General features: G+C 41.4%; 1 protein-coding gene across 6 annotated transcripts in view; it reads left to right on the plus strand.

The window, feature by feature from the left end:
• The window catches only part of Dnah11 (dynein axonemal heavy chain 11), a 290,461-nt gene that overhangs the window by 115,912 nt on the left and 151,310 nt on the right, over positions 1 to 23,239 (plus strand). For 5 of the 6 annotated variants that reach the window (XM_076920922.1, XM_076920924.1, XM_076920923.1 and 2 more), the window contains exons 32-40: positions 1,868 to 2,028; positions 5,334 to 5,490; positions 5,905 to 6,050; positions 8,636 to 8,752; positions 15,004 to 15,142; positions 17,071 to 17,163; positions 18,778 to 18,972; positions 20,520 to 20,597; positions 23,053 to 23,185. In XM_076920922.1, coding sequence (XP_076777037.1) covers positions 1,868 to 2,028; positions 5,334 to 5,490; positions 5,905 to 6,050; positions 8,636 to 8,752; positions 15,004 to 15,142; positions 17,071 to 17,163; positions 18,778 to 18,972; positions 20,520 to 20,597; positions 23,053 to 23,185 — 1,219 coding nt within the window. Of the gene's footprint in view, positions 1 to 1,867; positions 2,029 to 5,333; positions 5,491 to 5,904; positions 6,051 to 8,635; positions 8,753 to 15,003; positions 15,143 to 17,070; positions 17,164 to 18,777; positions 18,973 to 20,519; positions 20,598 to 23,052; positions 23,186 to 23,239 lie in introns of those variants that run through there. The other variant, XM_076920927.1, reaches the window with a different exon arrangement.

Here is a 23,239-nt window from a genome sequence, read left to right on the forward strand (position 1 = left end):
ACAGAGACAGAGAAACACTGGCCTGGTGTGGGTTTTTGAAATCCCAAAGCCCCCAGTGACACACCTCCCCCAACTGTGTTACATCTCCTAATCTTTCTCCAAGTAGTTCCACCAATTAGGAACCAAACATTCTAATATATGAGCCCAAGAAGGGGAGTGGGGAGGGATAGAAGGAGCAGTCTCATTCAAACTACCTCAAAGGGAAAGGAACATGATCAGAATATATTGTGTGAAAACAATTTTTTAAATAAAAAGAAAGAAACAAATACCAGACTTACAAGAAACAGAAAAAAAAAAAAAAAAAAAAAACCAACAAACAACAACAACAAAAACCAGGTATCTCAATTACCTAACTACCGCAGTGAATTTTAAAAAGACAAAGAGAGAAAAACATCATCCCAGTGAAATTGAGGCAAAATTTAAAATTCTAAAGGATGCAAGCAAACCTGTTTATCTTGCTTTTTAAAAAATAAAAATACAATGACAGTTCCACATCGGTTTGAATGCTTGCAGCATAAAACACTCTATGCTGCTTTCCTACTTATTTCTCTATTGAATTCAAAGGAAATTTTAATTTTCTCATGGGAATACAAGAAAGTACCTTTTAAGAATTAGAGATGTCGTCCAGTCAGTAAGTACTTCCTGTGCAAGTGAGAGGACCTGAGTTCAGATCCTGAAATCTATACAAAAAGCCAAATTTAGGGCATGTGCTTGGAACCACAGCACTACAAAGGTATAGCCAGGAATGTCCTGGATGCTGGCTAGCCAGCTGTCAAGCCAGAGCATTGAATACTGAGCTCAGTAGAGGCTCCGTCTCAGTCATAAGGTGCAGAACTATTGAGGAAGATACCTGATTGATGTCAACCTCTGGTCATCCAGGCCCACACATGTACATACACACAGGAACATGTACACACCACATACACACACACACACACACACACACACTAGTGCTGTTTCATGTAAGCCTTAAACAGTCCTTCATCTAGTTGCTGAATAGGAGATAGTTAAGAACATTTTTAATTAATCTCAGATCAATCCTTGCAAAGCACCACTTACTGTGTTTTCTCGTTTTGGTAATGAGCTGTTGACATCCACTCTCTGAAGATGACCTTGCCTTTTCCTATATATTCATATTTTTATTTGCATAAATCATTGTTAGGAGATATTTGTTTTAGAAAGCAGTTGTGCTTACCACTAAGCCATCAAAGTAGATAATGTATTATTTATTTTACACTAAACACTTTTCCTCATTCATATTGATTCATGCCTAGTCTTTGGAAACTTACAGGCAAGAGTTTTTATGACTTGAAGTGATTTCCAGGGAGCCCTAGAGTCCTACAAACCCGGAAAGAGACAGAAATTGTTTTCAAACTAGGAAAGTGATAGATAAAATTGAGAAATATAGGAAAGAGTATCCTATAAAAAAAAAACCTTCATGTAATCTGATAAAAAATGAAGTTAAAAGTTCTGTACAGTGAACACAGGCAAAAGCATAGTTTGTACTTCAATGTGCAGGAATTATGGATTACATGTAATTTTAATACAGACAATGATTTTTTTTTGTTGGATCAGTTTAATAGGTGCATAAAGATACAAAACATAACTACACCCTGGGTGATTCATGAAAGGTAAAACCATTGATTGAACGAACTGATGCCGTTTTTGCACAAAAGGCAATTTAAAGTGAAGACTCTCATTGCACACGTATTTCTGACTAGTCACACAGCTGGGTTCTGCAACAGGGTGCAAGAGGGTTCCTCCTGGAGAATGTAGGAATGAGAGTCAGCAGAAGTGATGAGATTAACCAGTTTGTTGCCTCAGAACCGTCCGGGACCAGTGTGTTAAGACTGTGCAATGATTGTAGGTTGTCAGCCCCCATGCTTTTACCTGGCTGTCTCAACTCCGGCACGAGTGGGAGGATTCTCAGAAGCACTGTGTCGTTAATATTTGTGACGCCCACTTCCAGTACTTCTACGAATACTTGGGAAACAGTCCGAGGCTGGTGATCACTCCTCTGACTGACAGGTAACAAACATAGCTTCCCACAGAGGGGAGAGCCAAGACCCAATGTCTTTTTGCATGGATGGAGAGGGCATGAGAATGAGAAGAGAGGCTGAGGTGAATGGAGAGATAGGTCAGGAAGCGATAACGAAAGCAGCATGGGAATTAACTGTGCCAGACACCAAGTGTTAGCTTTAGAGACAGGATGAAGAAAATTGAATTAGAGAGAGAGTTACAGAAGTCATACAATCATAACAAATAGAGAAGATATTTGTAGGTTGATGTGGTTTAAGGAAGCCTGGCTGTGCCTGAGGTCTTTGTCCACTACCTCTGCTGTCATCAACCCCTCCGTCCTCTTTTGGGAAGGGCAGGCATAGTGAGGACAGCCTATGATGACTTCCGTTTTCCTGCATGCAGTGATGAGAGAGAAGCTAAGGTTCATTGAAGGAGTTGTCAAGTATTTATGAAGAGCTGTGCTAAGAATTGTCCACAGTGTCTTTGCTGTCACAGTGATCAAGTTCCAGTTGAGTGTGGTTTTCAAGTAGGTGAGGATAAGAGAAATGGCAGGTATTTATTTTAGGGCGCACTGCCTGCTGTAATAGAAGTGTAACAGAGCGATTTGTCAGAAAGGGTCTGGAGGGAATCATCTACTTTGGATTGAGTTTCCCTGTTTGAAATGCTTGGGTCCTGAAGTATTTCCAATTTGGGATATTTTTGGATTTTGAAATATTTGCCTAGCCTCTCCAAGTAAAGCACCCATAATCTGAAAATGCAATTCTCAAATGCTTAAAAAGCAGGTTTTAGAGCGTTTCAGACCTTGGATTAAAATCTGTGTAGACTAAGAAAACCTTTGAGATGAGACCCAAGTGCAGAATCAGCTGCACCCAGATTCTAGGGTAGAAATCTTCAGCCAGAGTTAAGTAGTAAAAGTAGGCAGGAGCTTGGCTGGGGTAAAGGATAGGAAGGCAGCCAGAGTGGTCTAAGGAAAGCATAGGGCCAGCCAACCGATTGCTACCAAAAGTGCATTGCTATTTCATGATCCATAAATAGATGCATAGAATGTCACAGAGGTAAAAATGTCTCCTGGGTGTGAATTCTTTTATTAATATTCCAACTCTTTTTAATTATGTGGCATGAGAAATCACACTTAATCTTTTGACATTTGGTGGGGGCTGGGGGAAATCCTACCTCAGTGTTTCTAACTATGTCCTATGACCAAAGTATAGACAGATTGTATAACATCTGTGTGTTTGTGGTACCCTAGAGAGGCTGGTAAGATTTTTTTTCTCTCTAGCTTTGGGGTTATTTGTATACACATTAATAACATTATATATATATGTATATAAATTATATATATTTTACAAATTATATATATTTACAAATATATATATATTTTACAAATTATACACACACACACATACACACACACACATTATACAGATTCTGGAAATGTCTAAATCAACTCTCCTTAACTTTACCTAAAACCACAGATCACCTTGCCTCATTCATTTAAGTACAGTTTTCATGAAAAAGAATTGACCGCCATAGCTTGACATAATTACCTGAGAGTAGCCACAGATACTGTGTGCATGCCACTGTGAAGAGAGAAAAGGGGAAGAGAGGTAAAGGTCCAGGAGAAGAGAGGGGAAAGTGCAAATTATTCCAATGTGTACAATTGGATGCTTAGTAAATTTTGAATGGAAAACTCCCTCTGTGCTTCATTTGGAAGATTAAAAAGTGCATGTTCTCACTGTAACACAGGCAATTTTGGAAAGCGTATTGGATGGTGTGTCTCATTTCCCCTTCATCTGCTGGCTTACCTGTGAATTTTTGTAAGCATGGTGGTGTCCTCTAAGTGAATCCATTCTGTCTCATTTGCCACTTGATGTGGACATCTCTTTGGAAGTTAGGTGGGGGCCAATGCCGACTCCCCTTATGTCAGCACATTCAGAGATAGGCTGGCCAGCATGCCAGTGACAGACTGGTACTGCAGTATCGATAGTGGTGAAGATGTTGCTGGCTAGGGTGTCATTAAAAAAAAAAAAAAAAAAAAAACACTAAATTCACTGTTTTAGTGAACACAGAAGCTGATGTCTCACTGTAGGAAGTCTAGAGATGAGCATGCCCGATCATGGGCTAAGAGGTGGCTGACTAACTAAATATGGCTTCCCCGGTTGCTACAGTCAATGGTCCAAAGGAAGCGTCCCCAAGCAGGTGTCCTAGAAATGCCGTTTATGCATACACTACATTGGTTAGGCACTTGGCTCCTACTGTGGACAGGCAGAGAAGACATGTTGCACAAAGAGGGCTCAGCTCCTGGTATAAGAGTCTTTCTCCTCCATTTTTCTGTGAAACGCCCTTCAACCTGCATCTGACAGAAGGGCTATGGCCCATTTTCTCCTTGTTTCTGTTGGTATGGCGCTTTGAACTCTTCTGAGCTTTCCCCTGGATGTTCTCCATGCAGCCCCACAGTAAGCCTCACTTTGTAGATAAGAGGCCTCAGGATGCAGAGGTCAGAAGGCTTCAGGCTGGTATCTGATGAGCCACAGAATAGATCTTAGATCTTAGTCCCTGTTCTCACAACTCTAGGCAAGACTGTCGCTGTCCGTACTAACACAGAAATAACATAGAGACTCCAAGTAACGATTATTAGCTGTTTTAGGACCTTACCATTTGTTAGTATTGGTTCGTTTTGCAGATATTAAGTTCTATCCTTTGAATGAGACTTTTAGTCTCAGAACCTCTGGGCCTCTCCCTACCCAAATAAGTGTCAGGCTCTAAATGCATGTGCAACACATTCCAAATAAATTTCTAAAATGCGTTGACTGTGGTGTTATAGTCAGTATAGTGCCGTGTGCTTGCATTCACCTTCTGTATTGAAGTAGGCATGTATTTCGCTCACTTGTGTGTGAACACGCACATCTCAGCTCTTACTGTTTAATTTATCAACATCTAAGCCTCTTCCTCCTCACTAGTCTACACACACTTTGAGATACTGTCTACCATGTTAATAATATGGAGTATCACCTAGAAGTAGCAGATATCCAATCATATCACAAATAAAGATATTTGTGTTCAAAAGCACAGCCCTTAGGAGATGAGACAGTGGGTAAATAAAACCGCACACTCTTTTCTACTTGTCTTAAGTGGCCAACCTAGAAGGCTGACTCACATTTACTGTGAACAAGTCCAAAGCTCACAGGTAGTTTTTGCTTTTACACTGTTCTAGGCCTTGGCTTTTTAGCCACTTTTAAAAAGAAAATCATTTATCCTCAGTGTGTCATGCAAGGACAGGCTTTACTGCAGTGTTTGTGTTTTGTTGTGTGAAGGTGTTACATCACGTTAACTCAATCACTTCATCTGACCATGAGCGGGGCTCCGGCTGGCCCGGCCGGAACAGGGAAAACGGAAACCACCAAAGACCTTGGCCGTGCCCTGGGCATGATGGTTTATGTATTCAACTGCTCTGAGCAAATGGATTACAGGGTAAGTTATCAAATGCATAAAATGTGTTCTAGCCACATGAACCCTACTTGGAAAGAGTCGAATACCTTGTCCGAAATGCTCAAAGCCACGAAGTGTTTCTCACTTCTGAATTTTTCCAGTTTTGCTATATTTTCATCTTCGTGGTAGTGTGGGCCTACAGTCCAAGTCTGAACATGCAATTCATTTGTATCTACTTGTGCATCTATTGCAGGTTTAGGGTGACTTTGCTCAATAGGTTGAGTCATTTTGTGAGTGAAGCAAAATTTCACAACGTGGAGATGTCTCCACTTGTGATGTCGTGTTGGTACCCAGTGCTCTGGATCCTGGAGCGCTTTGGTTTTTAGATCAGGGCTGTTTTGGCCTACAAGCATTCAGAATCCTCTGTTCCAGTCTGACCATGATACCTCCTTGTAGTCCATAGGAAACATCTATAAAGGACTGGTGCAGACGGGAGCGTGGGGCTGCTTTGATGAGTTCAACCGCATTGCTGTGGAGGTTCTGTCCGTGGTAGCAGTGCAGGTGAAGATGATTCATGACGCCATCAGGCACGGGAGAAGGAGGTGGGCCTGTGGCTACCTGGCTGGCTGGCTTCCTTCCTGCCTTCCTTCCTTCCTTCCTTCCTTCCTTCCTTCCTTCCTTCCTTTTCTTTCTTCCTTCTTTTTCTCGGTTCATTTTACCCACTCCCTCACACCAAACAACCAGAAGATAACCTTATCTTCTCAGTATTTTGTAATTTATCTCTGTTAAGTGGATAAAATAAAATTTTGAATAGTAATGCTAAATAACCCACCACTTTTTTTTTTTTACTAGTAGCTTTGTGTTGAGGTCCATAAAGAGGCTTCAATATTCATCTTTCTTGGCCTTCTTGCAAGTCTCAAGTTTGTTTCACCCAAGGCTTAGGACACCCCTCTCCCTCTGTTCTCCTCCCTCACACTGTCCCTTCTCAGGTTTCCTCTCGCCTGGAAAGGACAGGACCTCCCTTTCCAGAGCCCCATGTTGATTGATGGAAAGGATTTGGACAGGCTGGATCTCGTAGGCTTGTGCTTACAGGACGTTCCCCTGACTCCACCTTCTCCGTTTTGACTTTATCCAGTTCCCAAGCTCTGTCTACCTCCATGCTGTCACTCCCAGGCACCTACACTTCCTCTCCCTTCATCTTTTAGACTTCTGGAAATGGCTGCATATGGCAACTCAAGAATCCACTTGAGGTCTCTTAAGTCTCAGTCATTTAATATACCCAAGTCAAAGTGCCAGACTTTCCATCTCTACCTGCTTTGTTGCCCCCCCCCCCCGAATGACACCTTCCTGTTCTCCTGTAGCACCTTATTCCAAAAGCAAAGCATTTGGAGTTCGATGACTAAAATTTCAGAATAAGCAGGATACACCATGTGACTGTAGTTCTCTTGGTAGCCTCCCTCCATGAATACAGCTGTGCTTAGCCAGTCTGTTCATCTCTCCCATGCTTAGGGTGTTTTACTCAGCTGCCTCTCTTGTGCATGAGAACACTTCCAGTCTGCCCACTGATGAAGGATTCCCACCCCAATCCCTTTCTCAGAGCTGTGCACTTGTTCTAGAAGTTTCCAGTTTGTCAGAGAAGTGCATTTCCACTTTTTAGGAAACCTCTCAGGGTCCTACTAATACTGGCTTCCAACATCCAGATGCCTGCTGCCTTACTCACCCCACTTCTGGTTCTGTGTCAGTGAAGTTGAAGTTTTTCCTTTTGATCCCTAGCCATATTTGGCTTTTACTCAGAATCCCATTATCTGAGGAAATCCGGAAGTCATCTGAGGCCGTCCTTTGTCATGCAGATTTATGTAATGGAGTCAGAAATGATTTGAAAATTCCCAGGCATACTTGGTGGTGCCTCTGCCTTCATTTCTGAGACCTCTCTCTTCTTCCTTAGGCCTGTTCATAAACAGGCTGCAAGGCTTCTTCAAGGTCTCAGTTGATTACCTTACCCTGCAGGTTCTAAGAAATAGCTCTAAGCTGAGTCCACCTGTTAGAGGCTCCTCCCTTTGCTTGAAGGCTCCTCCCATCATTGCTATGAATGCTAGAAGAGAGATGCATAGACCCTGGCCACACTCACCTGGCCTCTGTGAGCTGAGCTTGCCTGCCTTCCCTTGACATTTTGCAAAATCCTGATTTCTCCATTTTAACCTGAACCACATAATCACCTGCTGTTAGCTACTTAAATCCCCCAGAAGTCTGGGGCATCTGTGTCTCTGCCCTCCCTCCTCTGAGATACTACTTCAGCCTTCCCCTTCCTTCAAAAGATCTTTCTGAGATCACCTTACATTTTGAGGGTTTGGCCCTGTCTGAAAGCTTATCGCACTTAAGTCTTTGCTGGTAACAATTTTATTGCCTTCGTCATCAAAGGTCTAACCGGGCACTCATAATTTCTTTTTGAAAATCGTTGTTTCTTCCTAGCTTTGGCATGGTGAAGATAGCAGTACTCATACCTAATATCTGCCGAGGATTCACTGTGCCCTGGGTATTGTGGTGTTAACCAATTATATTCATATTCTTTCAAATCCTCACCAGCAGGTAGGATTATTCTCCCTTTTCCATAGATGAGGAAACTGGAACAAAGAGTATAATTGTCATGCTTAATGTGTGGCATTGATGACTCTGCTCTCTGAGCCCAGCAGAGCCCACTGTCCTGCTGTCCTAACCATCAGACTGTCCTACCTTGCAGAGATGCTTAGTAGAGATTTAGTGAATAAGAGGAGGCCAGCTGAGTGAGCAAATAGATAAACTGGACAGAGAGTCCTTCCTCCTGCTCCTCTGAGCATGGGTACTCTCTGTGCAGTGCTCCATTCAAGGAAGTAAAGGCAAAAATGTCATCACCTTTCATTAAAGGTTAAGTAGTCAACTCTCCAGGCTTCCATTTTAGGCTATGGGGAGGAAAAATAAAAGCTTTTTATTTTTCTAGAATTGTGATTCTAGACGGGAATGGGGGGGGGGGGCTATTTAATAGATATGCTTCAAAACATTTGAAATGTGTATGCTTATGAATCTTAAAGAAAATTACCCAGGACAAACAGCTTTCTAATACACATTTGCATTTTGCAGTGGCTTGCATTTGTCAGTGTGCATTCATGTTCAGTGAACACATTTAATTCCATCAACGTTCTCTTTATGGTAGATTTGTATTTCTTGGAGAGACTATCCCACTGAAGCCATCGGTTGGAATATTTATCACTCTGAACCCAGGATATGCTGGTCGAACGGAATTACCAGAAAACCTCAAAGCTCTGTTCAGGCAAGTGCTTGCTTTGCAGCTCACGCACGGTACACTTATGCCACCTAACGTTGGCTTGCTCTGACCATGTCATTTATTTTACCAGAGAATTTAATTTCCTGTGGAAAACTTATCTGAGATCACTTTATAGAGATAGTTTTCCTCATGATCTTTATAGAGATAATTTTCCTCATGATCTTTATAGAGATCATTTTCTCCATGATAGACTTTCACCCCTTGTATACTGAAACTAGCACTCAAATCAGTATGTAAAAGATATGTAGTAATCCCAAGTATTTAATATTATTAAATAATATTATTATTTAATTCCAAGTATTTAATATTCATTGCTGTTTTATTGTAAACAGAACTTTCGCGAGTTATAAAGTATTTGGTAAATGCAGACATGTATAAAGAGAAGTTATTTGCCAACTGGATGTCATGATTGTTATAGTTTTTCTAGTCTATTCTGTCATTTTATAGAGTTAAGATATATGAGGCATGATTTTATTTAGTTTTCTTCTTGTAATATTTTGACATACATATTTTACCATACTGTTGAAAATCTTTGGAAATATCATTTTCTATAACTCTAAAAAATAATCCCTCTTATGGCTCATCTAAATTTTCTTGATCCTTTTGTGTGCTGCTGCAGGCTTATTTTTGTTTTAGCTTTTGATACTAAAGTAGCAGGCTATGAATATATATTCTTATTAAAATTATTTTTGTTTCAGAATAGAGCCTTTGGGTATATGCGTGTATGTGCTTGGGTTTATGTGTGCACATGGAGGTCAGAGGCGACTTCGTCAGAGGCTCTCCTCCTTATTTTTTGAGGCAAGATCTCTCACTGATGCTGGAGGTCACCCATGAAGCTGGCAAGCCTCTGGGATCCTCCTGTCTCCACCTCCCAAGCACTAGGAATACAAGTGGGTGCTACTGCAGCTAGCTTTTACATGGATGGTGGAGACTGACTGAACTCAGGTCCTCAAGCTTGTGTGGCAAAGCCTTTAGTGACTGAGTTCTTCCCCCAACCATAGACTAGAGTCTTAGATGTAAAATTACCAGATGATGGTTAAAATACACTACTGACCTCCTTTCTCCCATCACTCAGCCAATATATACACCACCAGCAGCCTGGCATAGGAGGTCCTGCAGGTGCATCTCCAGTACCCATCAAGACTGTTAGCTTTTCCATTACATCATCCAGGTATAATCTGGCATGCCGACATGCTCCCATCTAACTGAGAAATGCACAAATGCTCAGATTGGGAAGATAGCTCCTAAACTCTCAGGAGCCCCCTTGTGCCAGTTGGAAACTAATTCCGCTGTCACACATGACTCGCTGTGATTAAGGATTACATATATCTTTTCTGGAGTTCCTGCCAATTCCAACTTTCTAAACTGTGAGCCATGGCCCCCTAGGGGTTCGAGTGACTAAATGTGGGACCATAGAAAGTTGGCAACAGTTTCTGAATGTGCAAGGTCAAGAATTAATTCAGAATATAATGTGTAATGAATTGGAGATGCATCTCTGTGAACTTCGCTGCAATCTTGGTTATGAACATATACATGTTGTCACAACACAGCAATAACCAGTGCTACCTGAGACACCTTGGCTTAGATTCAAGACTATTCTGACATAGAAATTGTAGCACCTTAATGTATGTACATAGTTTACTGTACTTGTAGAAACAAGACTTAATAACAGAAAAAGAAGGCTACACACACACACACATACACACATACATACACACACACACACTACCACCACCACCACCACCACCATTATTTTTCAACATGTTTCAAAATGTTTGGACTGTGTTTTGTTTTGATTTTGGATCCTGGAAGTTACTGGCTAGCCAGCCTAGCCTAACTTGGCCAGACCCAGGACAATGAGAGAAAAGCAGAGGAGGGGTCTGAACAGTGCCTCAGGGATGACATCAGAGGTTATTTTTGGCCTATGCACACAACTGTTTCACATACACATGTGTACTCACATGTAGACACACACACACACACACACAGCCTTTGGATGAGTTTTGGCTTTGAGTTCGAACTTCCAACCATCTCTGATGTGGCTCTGAACCCCTTTTGCCATTCCTGTGCTCTCAGAGCAGCATCTCAGAATTGATGGTTTTACAATCAAACAATTGATCGAAGTCGGCAGGATAAAATAGCTAGAATGTAATTCTTCATGTAAAAATAAGTTTATACATTTTAATATTATGTGAGTTAGCTTTCCTTTTTTAATAAGTTGTTCTGTAAATACCAAAGAATTGTTTTAATGTTGGTTTCCTTATTCCTTGCCATCAGTGAACAGTTGATGTGTACACCTGGTCTGTATGCCTGTAGACCAGGGTCATGTACAGTTCCCTAAGGCAGGAGGGAAGTTTGTGTCTGATGGGCCTACAGTTTCCTTCCTGCTTTCTGGCATCATTATCTGAACGTTTGGGTTCTGAGATTGGCCCAAGTTTCTGGGCTGATCAGGAGTTTGTTTTTTTAATCACTGAGTGTTCTACCGTACAGACACACTGCATGCCCTTTATCTGTTCACCAGTCAATGAACTTTGTCATGATTCCATCCGTAGCCTTTGTGAATAGAGCTGCTGTGAACATGGATGAAAATCTCTACATGAACACGTTTTCGTTTCTTCTAGGTGTATCTCTACACATGTTTTACTTAGAAAAACTGTGCAACATTGCAAAGGCTATTAACTCTTTTTATACTTTCACCATTAGCAAGTGAGAACTCCATTGCTTTCTATTGTCAAATATCTAACATTGTTAGCAATGCTGACATTATATTGGTTGGTAAGTTTTAGATGACTTAATTAAACTTAATTGTAGTATGTCATTATGAGTTTACTTTAATATTTCCATGAAGGCTCATGGTCTTGTGTAATTTTTCATGTGTTTATTGGCTATTCCCAGAGAGAAAAAGAGAGTTTTGTGGTGTGTGTGTGTGTGTGTGTAATGCCATATTCTATATACAGTTTCTTTATTAGATAACACACAGTATGAAACTTCTATTTTGTGGCTTTCCATTTTGCAATTTTGATGGTGCCCGTCAAAGATAAATGTTTTGATTATCATGAAATATAATTTATCAATTATCTTGTTTTTCAATATTCTAGTTAAGGAAGCTTACTTAGCCAAAGCTTGGAAGATTTTCAACTGTGTTTTCCTCAGCAGATTTTGTTGTTTCACAGCTTCTTAGATGTTTTCTGTTATTCTGTTGATTTACCGAACTATATCAATTGCCTTTCTGATAAGTAGCTCTTCAGTCTCATGTTCTCAGGATAAGAGGAGGCATTGTTTCTACATATTTGCTGAATATAACATGCTGTGATTTTGTTAGATATTTTAAAAAGTCTTTACTACAGAGCATATTGGTCTGTAATGTTTTCTGTGTAACTCATTTGATTTCTTTTCATCAGAGAAATGCTGCCATCATGTGTCCTGCTTCTAAGATTTTGAGTGGGACTGGTATTACTTATTGCTAAAGTATTTGATAGAATTAATCAGCGAAGGTGTCTGGGCCAATATTTTTCTTCATGTGAATCTTTTCAGTAACAAATTTTTTTAATAGGTAGGAAGTTGCTGAGATTTTGTTTCCCTCTGGATTCGTTTTGATGATCTATATTTTTATGGAATGCATCCTGTTGTCTGGATTAACATGTGTTTTAGCATGCATTTTCCTGGCATTATCTGTAAGGACACCCCGAACTTCACACATGATAGCAATAATTTGTGTTGCTCAACCTCCTCTTGGTCCCTGAAGATAATCTAACGGCTTAACAGTTGATTTTTCAGGAGGTCTATAGGACTAACAGTGTGTCTTTGACTACTTAGCATGCCTTCAAAAGAATTAAATGTCTTTTATCTACATTATAAGAATATTTATAGTTTTTAGTGTGAGTTCCTCTAATTCTTTTAAGCCTAAAATGTTTATCCATCCATTTTTATATTTATCCATAATTCTTTTATATTTTATTCTAATTTCATGCTAGCACTTCTAAAATGTAATTCACAAAATGAAAACTTCAGTGGGTAATATAAAAAAAATGGGTATTTAATTCTGTTCCCTAATGTTCATCAAATATTCTAACATCTTATCTTGAATGTTTCCCCTCTTCATAATAATAGCTTTCTCTAGCATAGTTGCCTCAGCCAGAGAATACTGCCACCCAACAGTGAACGTAACAGCTGCAGAGCACACTCATCTGTGTTTTCATGTTTCCGACACAATTTACCTCATGGACTTCTTTCATCTGGGCCATAAAGTTTCAAATCCTTTTTGACATTTTCATAAATATCATTTGATAGACTATCTGCAGCATCGTTTATAGTTTAATGTTAGTCATGGTGTCAGGAACATTTTGAGGCTTGGCTCTAATTGTCTCTAAATTTCCCGACTTACCAAGAAACTTCCAGGGACACCCATCAGCCTGCGCCTCTGTAAAGGCAGATATGAAAAACACTCATCTTTTGGAGTTGCTAGAATTAAGTGAGAAGGGTCAGGAGGTGTTAGCATCCTGCGTGATACAAAGTAAATGTACAGTGAATGCTAGTGTTTGCAGGCTGCAGAAGGTGGCTCAGTATTCTGAGTATGGTGCTTAGCATGTGTTGGGCGCAGGGCTCAGGTCCCAGCACATAAAAGGCAGTTTAAGTCCTACAGGAAGGAGAAGGGAGGGACCAAGAGAGGATGGTGGGAAAGGAGGAGAAAGACAGAACACTGTGTATGTTTTCTTATCTGCAGAGTTTAAATTTAAATATACGCAAATACTTATAGGACATGAAAGCTGGTTGTGTTTGGGAAGAGGGACTGGGGAGAGTAGTGGGAGACTGGATGAGTAACATACAGGAATGTGTGTGCACAAAAATGTTACAGTTAAACCCATTGTTTTGTACACTAAAAAAATAGTATTTATTGTGTACACAGATTATATGCCAACCCTTTTCTTTTCTCTGCTTTCCACTCTTCCATTGTACAATCAATAGTAAATATGAAAAATAATTCAGAGGTCAGGTTAGATCAGGGCTTCAGTCCTCTAGGCCCAAAGACCCATGGGGAATATCCAGGGTGAAAAAATCAGATGTGTGTGAAGTAGCATGTAACTGTATTCACAGAAACAGGTAACTGTTTTGGGGTGCACAGACTTAACAATCTAAAACATGTGGCTTGATTATTCATTTGCCTGTGGTCCACCTGTACCAGGTTTCAGTGGATCTGATTATTTCTGGCTCCAGTCTTTGAGACGGAACTTTTTGAAACCTGCCCACACAGAAAGAGGAAACAGAAGCTACATTTTCTAAATTATCATCTGAAAAGCCCCTCTTGGTGGACCCTAGTAGCACTATGCAAGAAATAATTTGTATATGTTTTTAACATATTTAGGGTTTTGCTTGATTTTTAATTTTAAGTATATGAGTACTTTGCCTGGATGTATGTAAGTGTGCTACATGCATGCCTGGTGCCCACAGAAACCCACACTGGATCCCCTAGAACTACAGTTATTGAGCCACATGGTTACTGCCTCCAACCTGGGGCTCTGCTAAAGCATCCCTCAGCCCTGCTTGTGCAGTTTTGAAGGTGACAGTCAGGCATTTATGAACTCTTTGAGCTGCCCATTAAGCACAGCTAGCTTCAAAAACTAAAATACATCACGCTTTGCTAAATAAATCAGAAAAAAACCTCAACTCCTTCATCGTTTTTTGTACCGATACTTGTGCCTTGGAGGTCTTTTGCCTGGTGGTTATTGAAACCAACCACGGAGCGAGGTGCTCTCCTCCAGACATCAGTGGTCGCTGTATTCTGGTAGTATGTTTTACCTTTACTAGAGCACTTCAAGCCTGTCATTCTACTGAGATCATAGCTATGAAGTTAAGAGCCTGGGGTAACTGTGAAGTAGAACACAGGCTCAGTGTGGTTGAAGCTCTGACTTAAATCTCCAGCTCTACCAAACCAGCAGAGACCAAACCCCACCAATGGGGAGGGAAGTTAATGTATTGTAACCCTGCATTTTCATTAAACTTGCCACCCTGCCCCTATCTCAGGTGCCTACCATTTCTGCTGTCTCATCATCTCCCTGGTCTTCAGTGGAAGTGTTTTAGTTGAACTGAAGGGTTTTGTTAGCGGTGATTGACAGAGGCCATTATGACATGTGTAGGAGTAGCGAGAATGTTGGTGCAGACTAATCACCTGATTGAAGCAGTACGCACCTATGACCTTACTGTAACATTTAAAATCAGGGCTCATATTTATTCTGTAGACCCTGCGCCATGGTGGCCCCGGACACCAAGCTGATCTGTGAAATTATGTTGGTGGCGGAAGGGTTTGTGGATGCCCGCTCATTGGCCCGGAAGTTCATTTCCTTGTACATGCTCTGTGAGGAGCTGCTGTCCAAGCAGGTGAGAAGTCTTTGGTTGTTATTTGGTTTTTATATCACATTAAAACAGACATCTTAAAAATGTTGATGTTGAATAATTTAGCATTCAAATGACACAGACATTTGGAAGGATTTCATATTATCTATGGGATCTTCCTGAAAATCATCCTTCCCCAGTCTCCAGAGTACTGGGATTGCAGGTTTATGCTGCCCCGCCCAGATATGCTGTTTTACAGTCTCCTCAAGATTCCCAGTTGGGCAGTAATAGTCCTGTTGGCGAGTGTAGAAGTTCATGAAATAACCAAGTCCTGAGCTGGCAGGTGGTGGGAGCTGAGCTTATCCTAACTCTATCTAGGACCCTTGGGGCCAAATTCAAGAAGAAGGTAGGGAAGGAAGAGAAGAGTTCTTGTACTAAGTGCATGAGAAGGAAGGAAACCTGGCAAGAAAGCAGAGCCGAGTTACAAGCACAGCTCAGAGGCATTGCTGAGAGCCGAGAGGAATGTGAAGAATCGGAAGTGTTCCCGAACAAAGGAGTGAAGTTGGTAGAAAGTAGAGACGCAAGGATAGTTTCCTAGGATCGGATTTATTAGATAAGCCAGGAAAAGTGGGGAGGAGTCAGCAGTAATCTCAACACTTCACTATTCAGGGGTTCTCTACGAACCGAATCTACGGCTTCGGCTGCATTCTCTTTTCAGCATCCCTTCTGCAAGGCCTTGTCCGTGATCCAGTCAGCCACTGTGCCCTGCAGACCTGTCAGTTCTTGCTTTTATTTTCCTTCTTCAGCCCTGGTCTGCTTTTGTACTTGTGACTTCCAGATGATCTCTGCCATGACCGGTAATAAAGTATAATTTTCCTGCTGAGACTCTTTATGAGCCCATCTGGGTGTTTGTACCCCCAAACAAACTCCCACGGATACACACCTGAACAAAAACGTTCTCCACGCACCCCTTACCTTTATTATCGGCACGACACATGGGTGTTTTCACTTTCATTCCTGTCTGCTTTTATTACCGACAGAAATGACAGCCAACACCTAATTTGATTTTACTATCCACAAATGGATGAAAATGGCGTGTTCATGTATTTATCATTTCAGTGTTCACAACACATTCGTTCCCACATGAACAACTTTACCTCAGCATCCATCTGTAAAGTAGATGGCTCCTCTGTCTGCCTCTCTACAGCTGCTGAGGCTTGGAGGAGAGGTGACCTGCCTGTAGGCACAGCTGAGAAACATTTGGGAGAATTGTTACCATGAGGATGACGGATAGGAGGACAAGGAAGAGAATGTCAGTCACCCCAAATCAGTTGTTTTGGGGCCAAGACTGGTGGTGCACACATTTAATCCCAGCAAAAGCACTATCTCTGTGAGTTCAAGGCCAGCCTTGTCTCTGTAGCAAATTTCAGGATAGCCAGGGATACATAGTGAGACCCTGTTTCAGATATAGTCAGTCACTTTTGAATTCAGCTCCTTCACTGAGCACCTTACTCTAAGCCAGGCTCAGGAACTCTGCAGACTAAAATAGACAGGAAGTGCCTCCTCCACCTTCCAGGAGTGCAGAGCCAGTGGGATTCATTGGGAATGATGTGCAAGTCTCAGAGAGATTCTAGCTCATAATAGAATTTTGTAGTTTTTATTGTATTTAATGCCAGAACTAGGGCAGAGTTGTCTAAGTAAACTAAAAGAATAGGTGACTAGACATGAAAGGCTGGGGAGTAGATAACAAAAGTAAGGGGTACATACATAAAGGTTGGTGCATAAAAGGAAGGGAACCTGGGACCAGTCCAGGTCTGTATGTATATATACATATATCTGTGTGTGTGTGTGTGTGTGTGTGTGTGTGTGTGTGTGTCTATCTGAACTCTTTTGGTTTCTAGATCTTAACCTCTGGAATGAAGATATCATTCAGTGTCTGAGAAAGATGTGCCTGCCTGTGCTTTAATTTTTAGGATCATTATGACTGGGGACTTCGTGCTATTAAGTCTGTCTTGGTTGTAGCTGGCTCCCTGAAACGAGGAGATAAAAATAGACCCGAAGAACAGGTACTGCAGTGCTAAATGATGTTGCAGAGTGAGTAGCTAAGTGTCCTCAGACAGACAGACGGAAGTATGTACCTGGCTGGGGAGGCGGACATGACCCCATCTATCAAAACATCTGTCCTTAATGCGGGATATTTTAAGGGCTGGCATTTCTTGTAAGTGGTCCTATGTACCCCGACTACAGAGATGAGGGTCTGGGAAAGGAAAACGTGATTTTATAGGCGCTTTTGAGATATTAACCACAAAAAGTATTTTGACAGCTCTAATATAGTATTTTAGTCATCACTGATCTCCTTTGAGGGATGTATAAAAACCCCGATTAATAAAGTTGGGATATTCATCCTGAAAGCCACTGAGCTCAAGTCAACCCAGTGGGGCACTGAACATTCACTGCTTGGGGTGGGCTTCAAGAAAAGTTGACTCTGTGAGATCCATGGTGGTTGTGAGGCCACTAGGAAGGGTTCTGCTCTCCCCCGAGACTGCAACGGTGACAGCACAGCAGACATTCTCTTTGCGTAGGAAGAAACAAGAAAAGGGGTAGCAGAAGTTTGCAAGTATACATGCAGTGTATCCTGAAATGTAGGGTAAAGCTAGATCTATCTAGAATGTTCTTTTTATGGTAAGGGACATTATTTGTCTTAAATTTGCTGATATTTCTCTTCTTGGTCTCTGCTCATGGTTAGCCAAAATTTTCTTCACTCCTTTATTCTGCTCAGTGGTGTGTGAAGACAGAACATGTAGCTCTCTATGTAACTTACTTTAATGTTTGAGTTACTGCCGCCCACTTTAGTTTCTAGCCAGTGTAAAATAAAAGCCCACATTAAAAGTATTTGTATTTATGATCCTGCGATTGCAGAGAGCTTTAAGCAATCTGATCTCATTAGCCAGTTCAGCCTAGAATCTGAGTTTGGGGAAGGCAAGAGATGGGTGCAGAGGTGTTCTGAAGACCAGAACAGCCTCCTAGGGAAGAAGCAGGTCTCATAGCTCATCTTATTCTGAGGCCCATGTGTGGTTGCCTTACATGTTCCACCAACCTGAAAGTGTTTGCCTCCCTGTGGACAGAGAACAGTTCTCATAGATTTAGATGTGAAGGTTGAGAATGTGTTATTGTGGGCCTGAAGAGATGGCTCAGCAGTTAAGAGAATGTTCTGCTCTTCTAGAGGGACTGAGTTTGGTTTCTATAACCCAGGTTGGGCAGATCACGTATGCCTGTAACTCCAGCTCCAGGGTCTTCTGCCTTCTGTGGGGATACACACATACATACACACACACACACACACACACACACACATATACACACATGCACACACACACACTAAATAAAAACAAATTCTTTTAAAACTGTGTATTAGCTTGGTAAATATTTATTAGACTTTGAAAAGTTACACTTAATTTTAAATGTCACACAACATAAAAATTATACATATACATATCAAATTATCACACGATGTTTCAATACAGTATTTATCACGTAATGTTTAAATCTGGTTGAGCACCTATCTTTCAAATATCAGTCATTTATTTGTGATTTTAAAAACTTTTAAAAAATTCTTACTTACAGTGTTTGAAATGCACTGTGTTGCCTTTTGATTCAGTGTCTTCTGTCTGCTTTCCTAGGTGCTCATGAGAGCACTGAGGGACTTCAATATGCCTAAAATTGTAACTGATGATGTCCCAGTGTTCCTGGGCCTGGTTAGTGACCTGTTTCCGGCCCTGGATGTACCTCGACAGAGGAAACCACACTTTGAACAGATGGTCAAGCAGTCTGCCCTGGAACTCCGCCTGCAGCCTGAGGAGAGCTTCATCCTCAAGGTAAAGACATATTACTGTTGATGGCAGGTGGTGGGGTTGGTGCTTCAAGTAACTTCCTAAGTGTCATTTATCCAAAACATTAACTATATCACATGGCTTTAAAAAGATCTTATTAAATACCTTCAAGCATTTTATAGAATAGTCAGCTAAGGAACATATAACTAAACGCTTTGATACCTAGTCTCTATCACTGAGGACTTAAAAACACAGAAATGACTGTTGTGGCTCTAAATGTAACCATGCTTTTAGCTAATTATAAAACTCTCCTGGGTCACATGTGCCAAAATTGTATCATGTTCTCTCTTCTCCAATCCACGGATAACGAAAGTAAAATCAATAGTTATTCTTGTTGCGGGAGACATGTAGGCTCTGAAAGGCACCATCTAACTTATACAAAGCTTGTGTCAAAGCAAGGCTGCATTGGAGTCAGCAAATACATGATCGACAATACGCGTTGTTATGTGTGTTTCAGATAGTTTATGGGATGTAGCCATCACTCCCTTATAGGCAATGATTAGTATTCATCATTTCTGCTCAAAACTCTGTGAAGAGTCATTGGTTTTGTAAGTAACTGCTCCTGCCATGTACTAAGGGTTGTATGAAGTCATGAAATAGGGGCCGGGGAGATGGCTCGGTGAGTGAGAGGGCTTGCTGCACAAGCATGAGAACAGAACTTGGATCTGAACTCTCCGATCCATATGAAGCCACGTGCGGCTGGATGTGCTTCTCACCTCACTGTAGAGACAGAGGCACCTCATCGTTCTCTAGACAGTCAGGTAAAGAATGAGAGACACATATGTACATACACAGGCATGCCACACAAGTGATGTTGATGATGCTGATGCTGACGGTGACAATGATGTTGATGATGGTGACAATGACAGTGGTGATGATGTTGATGACAATGATAGTAGAGGTGATGACAATGACAATGATGCTGGTGATGACAATGATGATGACAATGATGGTAACAATGACAATGATGCTGGTGATGACAATGATGGTGACAATAGAGATGATGATGACACTGGTGATGACAATGACAGTGGTGATGATGAAATGACAATGGAGATAATGATGACACTGTTGACAGTGATGATGACGATAATGATAAGGATGATGATAACAATGATGACAACAGTGAAGATGATGATGACATTGATGATGATGACAATAATGAGGAAGATGATAGTGATGATGATGACGACAACAACAATGATGACAGTGACAATGACAGTGACGATGATGACAATGATGGTGATGACAATGACGGTGATGATAACAGAGATGATGACAATGACAACAGAGATGATGACAATGACGATGAGGATGAAGATGTCAACGGTGATGATGACTATGATGACTTCATATTACTCAAATGTCTGCTTTTTATGTGGAAATCTCCAAGAAGCTGTGCTGTGAACTTAGTCTGTTTGCCCATATGTCAGTGGGACCTAAGTAGCATCGTAGGAGAGAGCTAAAATAAATGAGCTGTCTTTTGGTCACTCAGTCATGAAAGGGCCTAAGTAACAGCTGTCTATGTGCAGGTTGTCCAGCTTGAGGAGCTGCTGGCCGTGCGACACTCTGTCTTCGTGGTTGGAAATGCAGGCACAGGAAAGAGTAAGGTAGGAGAACTCATGTTATACCTTTTAACCTTGGAGGAATCTTCTCTAGAGGGCACCATTTTCAGTGCTGCTTAGGAGTCCCTGAGGTGAAACAGCAATAATGTTAAGCTAGAGTCTGAAATCTACGGCTGCCATTTGATCATGTGACACTGTTCCTTTCATATAGAGTGAAAGTGAAACAGAGCATTGTATGTTCCATTTCATACAGACACACACATCACACCACACACACCACATATACACACACAACACCACACATATCACATACACACACCCATACAGACCACACCCCACCACACATCATATCACACACACACCTTACACGCCACATCATAAACACACTACATACAAACCATACATACGCCACACCAGACATCCCGTACCACACACACCACATCACATACCATACCTCACACACATACACTCACACAACACACCACATATCGTATCACAGTCCCCCACACACCACACTCATACATACACACACTCACACCACAAATACACAAACACCATATAATATGCAGAGAGACAAAGAGACAGCAACAGACAGAGAGACAGACAGAGGCGGGAATAGTAAGCTCATGCAAAGACTAGGCTTTCCACACAAGACAAGGAGAATTCTGCCAACATATTCAGGGCTTGCACCTGCATGCTCACACCTGGCCTCTTTCACCAAGGGTGAGAGTGTTCAGCGTGAGCGAGCCACCTGGCTCGCAGTATTTGATGAGCACTACCCACCTTCATCAAAACCACCTTCTTGCCTCTTTGGGGCCGTCATAAATTCTCCTTCCCCTATCATTAAGAAAACAAGTGCAAATATTTCCCTTCATGACTGCTTCAGAGATTGAGCCTTCCTTGGCCTCAAAACAAAGCTTGAAAAGAAAAGAGATGGCAACACCCACATTTCCGAGGTCCCTATTGTGTGCTGGACTGTGCATTGTATGGTTTTCTCTGCTGTGATGGGACACTCTAGTATTATTAAGCCCCGTTTTTAGTTCACTGCTTGCTTCTGTTTGGCCTTCCTGACTGTCCTGGCAGCACTCTTATTTTCTTGGTTGGCAGACGGTATTTGCAGAGCTGTGTGCCTTCCCATTCAGGATGCTTGGGTATAAACACATTTGGTGGCCAACAACTAAAAATAATCGGAATGGCATATGAGTTCTGGAGCATGGCTGCACACAGCACTTGCCAGTCCTCAGAGCTGAACCCAAAGGGAAACAATTGCCCAGAGAGGATCTGTGTGGATACTTTTTTTTCTTATGAAAAATGTAATCACTGCGATATTAAACTAGATTATTGATAGACCTATAATTACTTTGTTAGTATAACTTTCAGATGTAGGCCATGGTTCATGGAAGGATAAAATTAAATTCTGAAATTTCTGGGAGATTAATGGTTTCCAAAAATATAAGCTGCATATTCCTGAGCTATTTCATTTCCTTCCTTTACTCTTCACCTAGTCAACACACACTTAGGCTGATGTGAGCAGGACCATGTTATTTACCCACTCACCACCCTAAAGTAGTTGGTGTTTTTCAATCAGCCCTTCACAACTCCTAAAATCAATGAAGATGATACACATTGAAACCAACAACCTTGGCTTTCAAGGGACAGTAAAGGACAACCAGGGAAGATATTTGGGTCAATTAAATAGATACATGCTTAGTGAGTCCCAAGTCTAAGGTCATCTTCCTCCAGCTTCTTCTGTTGATAAGCTAACTCCCAAGCACCAGTGACACTATACACTGAGTATTTGCTTAGATGCACACCACACAGGCTACTGACACATGTTGAGCATTACACCTGGCCTCTGCCTACTAGATGCCGAGTAGCAGAGCTCTTGTTTCCCCGACTCCAGACCACATCTTGTGAAGGTTCATTCAATATTGTGTCTTGAAGACTGTCTAGGCCAACATTGTCATCCTGGAGTCTTTTGTAAAACTGCATGCTATACTATGGTTCCTCCCTCTGCCTGCTAAGTGAGAAGCTCTGGGAGGGCTTCAGCCATCATGGTGACAGCCTCCAGGCAATTCTGAATTAGGTTAAAAAAAAATACTAGCGGAGTGACCTCATACACACGAATTCTTTACACTGTATGCATAGTTAAAGATCTTAAACTCATTCTGTACATATAGAACTCAAATTCACTCTGTATATACAGATCTCAAACTCACACTGTGTACATGCAGATCTCAAAATCACTTTGTGTACATAGCTAAAGATTTGACTGACAAGGCAGTTTTCAATGGTCTGAATGCCTCTGGGAATCAGGTAAGCTGATCCTGTCATCCTAAGCATCCAAGCTTTGAGTTTTACACGATGAGGAAACTTTCCTGCTTTCTGCTTCACTCTAGATGCAGGATATCCAGGAGCACATGATGAGTTAGGAGAATTCTTTGTTTTCCACTCTCCATTTGGCCAACTTCACATAGTTTTCTTGGCTCGATTTTCTCAGATTTTGAGAACACTGAACAGAACATATGTGAACATGAAACAGAAGCCTGTTTGGAATGACTTAAACCCCAAGGCTGTGACAACAGATGAACTCTTTGGTTTCATACATCATGCTACCAGAGAATGGAAAGATGGTAAGTGCTCTTTCTCTTTTGAAGTGCTGACAACCAATCTCTCTCTCTCTCTGT

The sequence above is a fragment of the Arvicanthis niloticus genome, chromosome 23, assembly GCF_011762505.2.
Source record: "Arvicanthis niloticus isolate mArvNil1 chromosome 23, mArvNil1.pat.X, whole genome shotgun sequence".
Classification (NCBI taxonomy): domain Eukaryota; kingdom Metazoa; phylum Chordata; class Mammalia; order Rodentia; family Muridae; genus Arvicanthis; species Arvicanthis niloticus.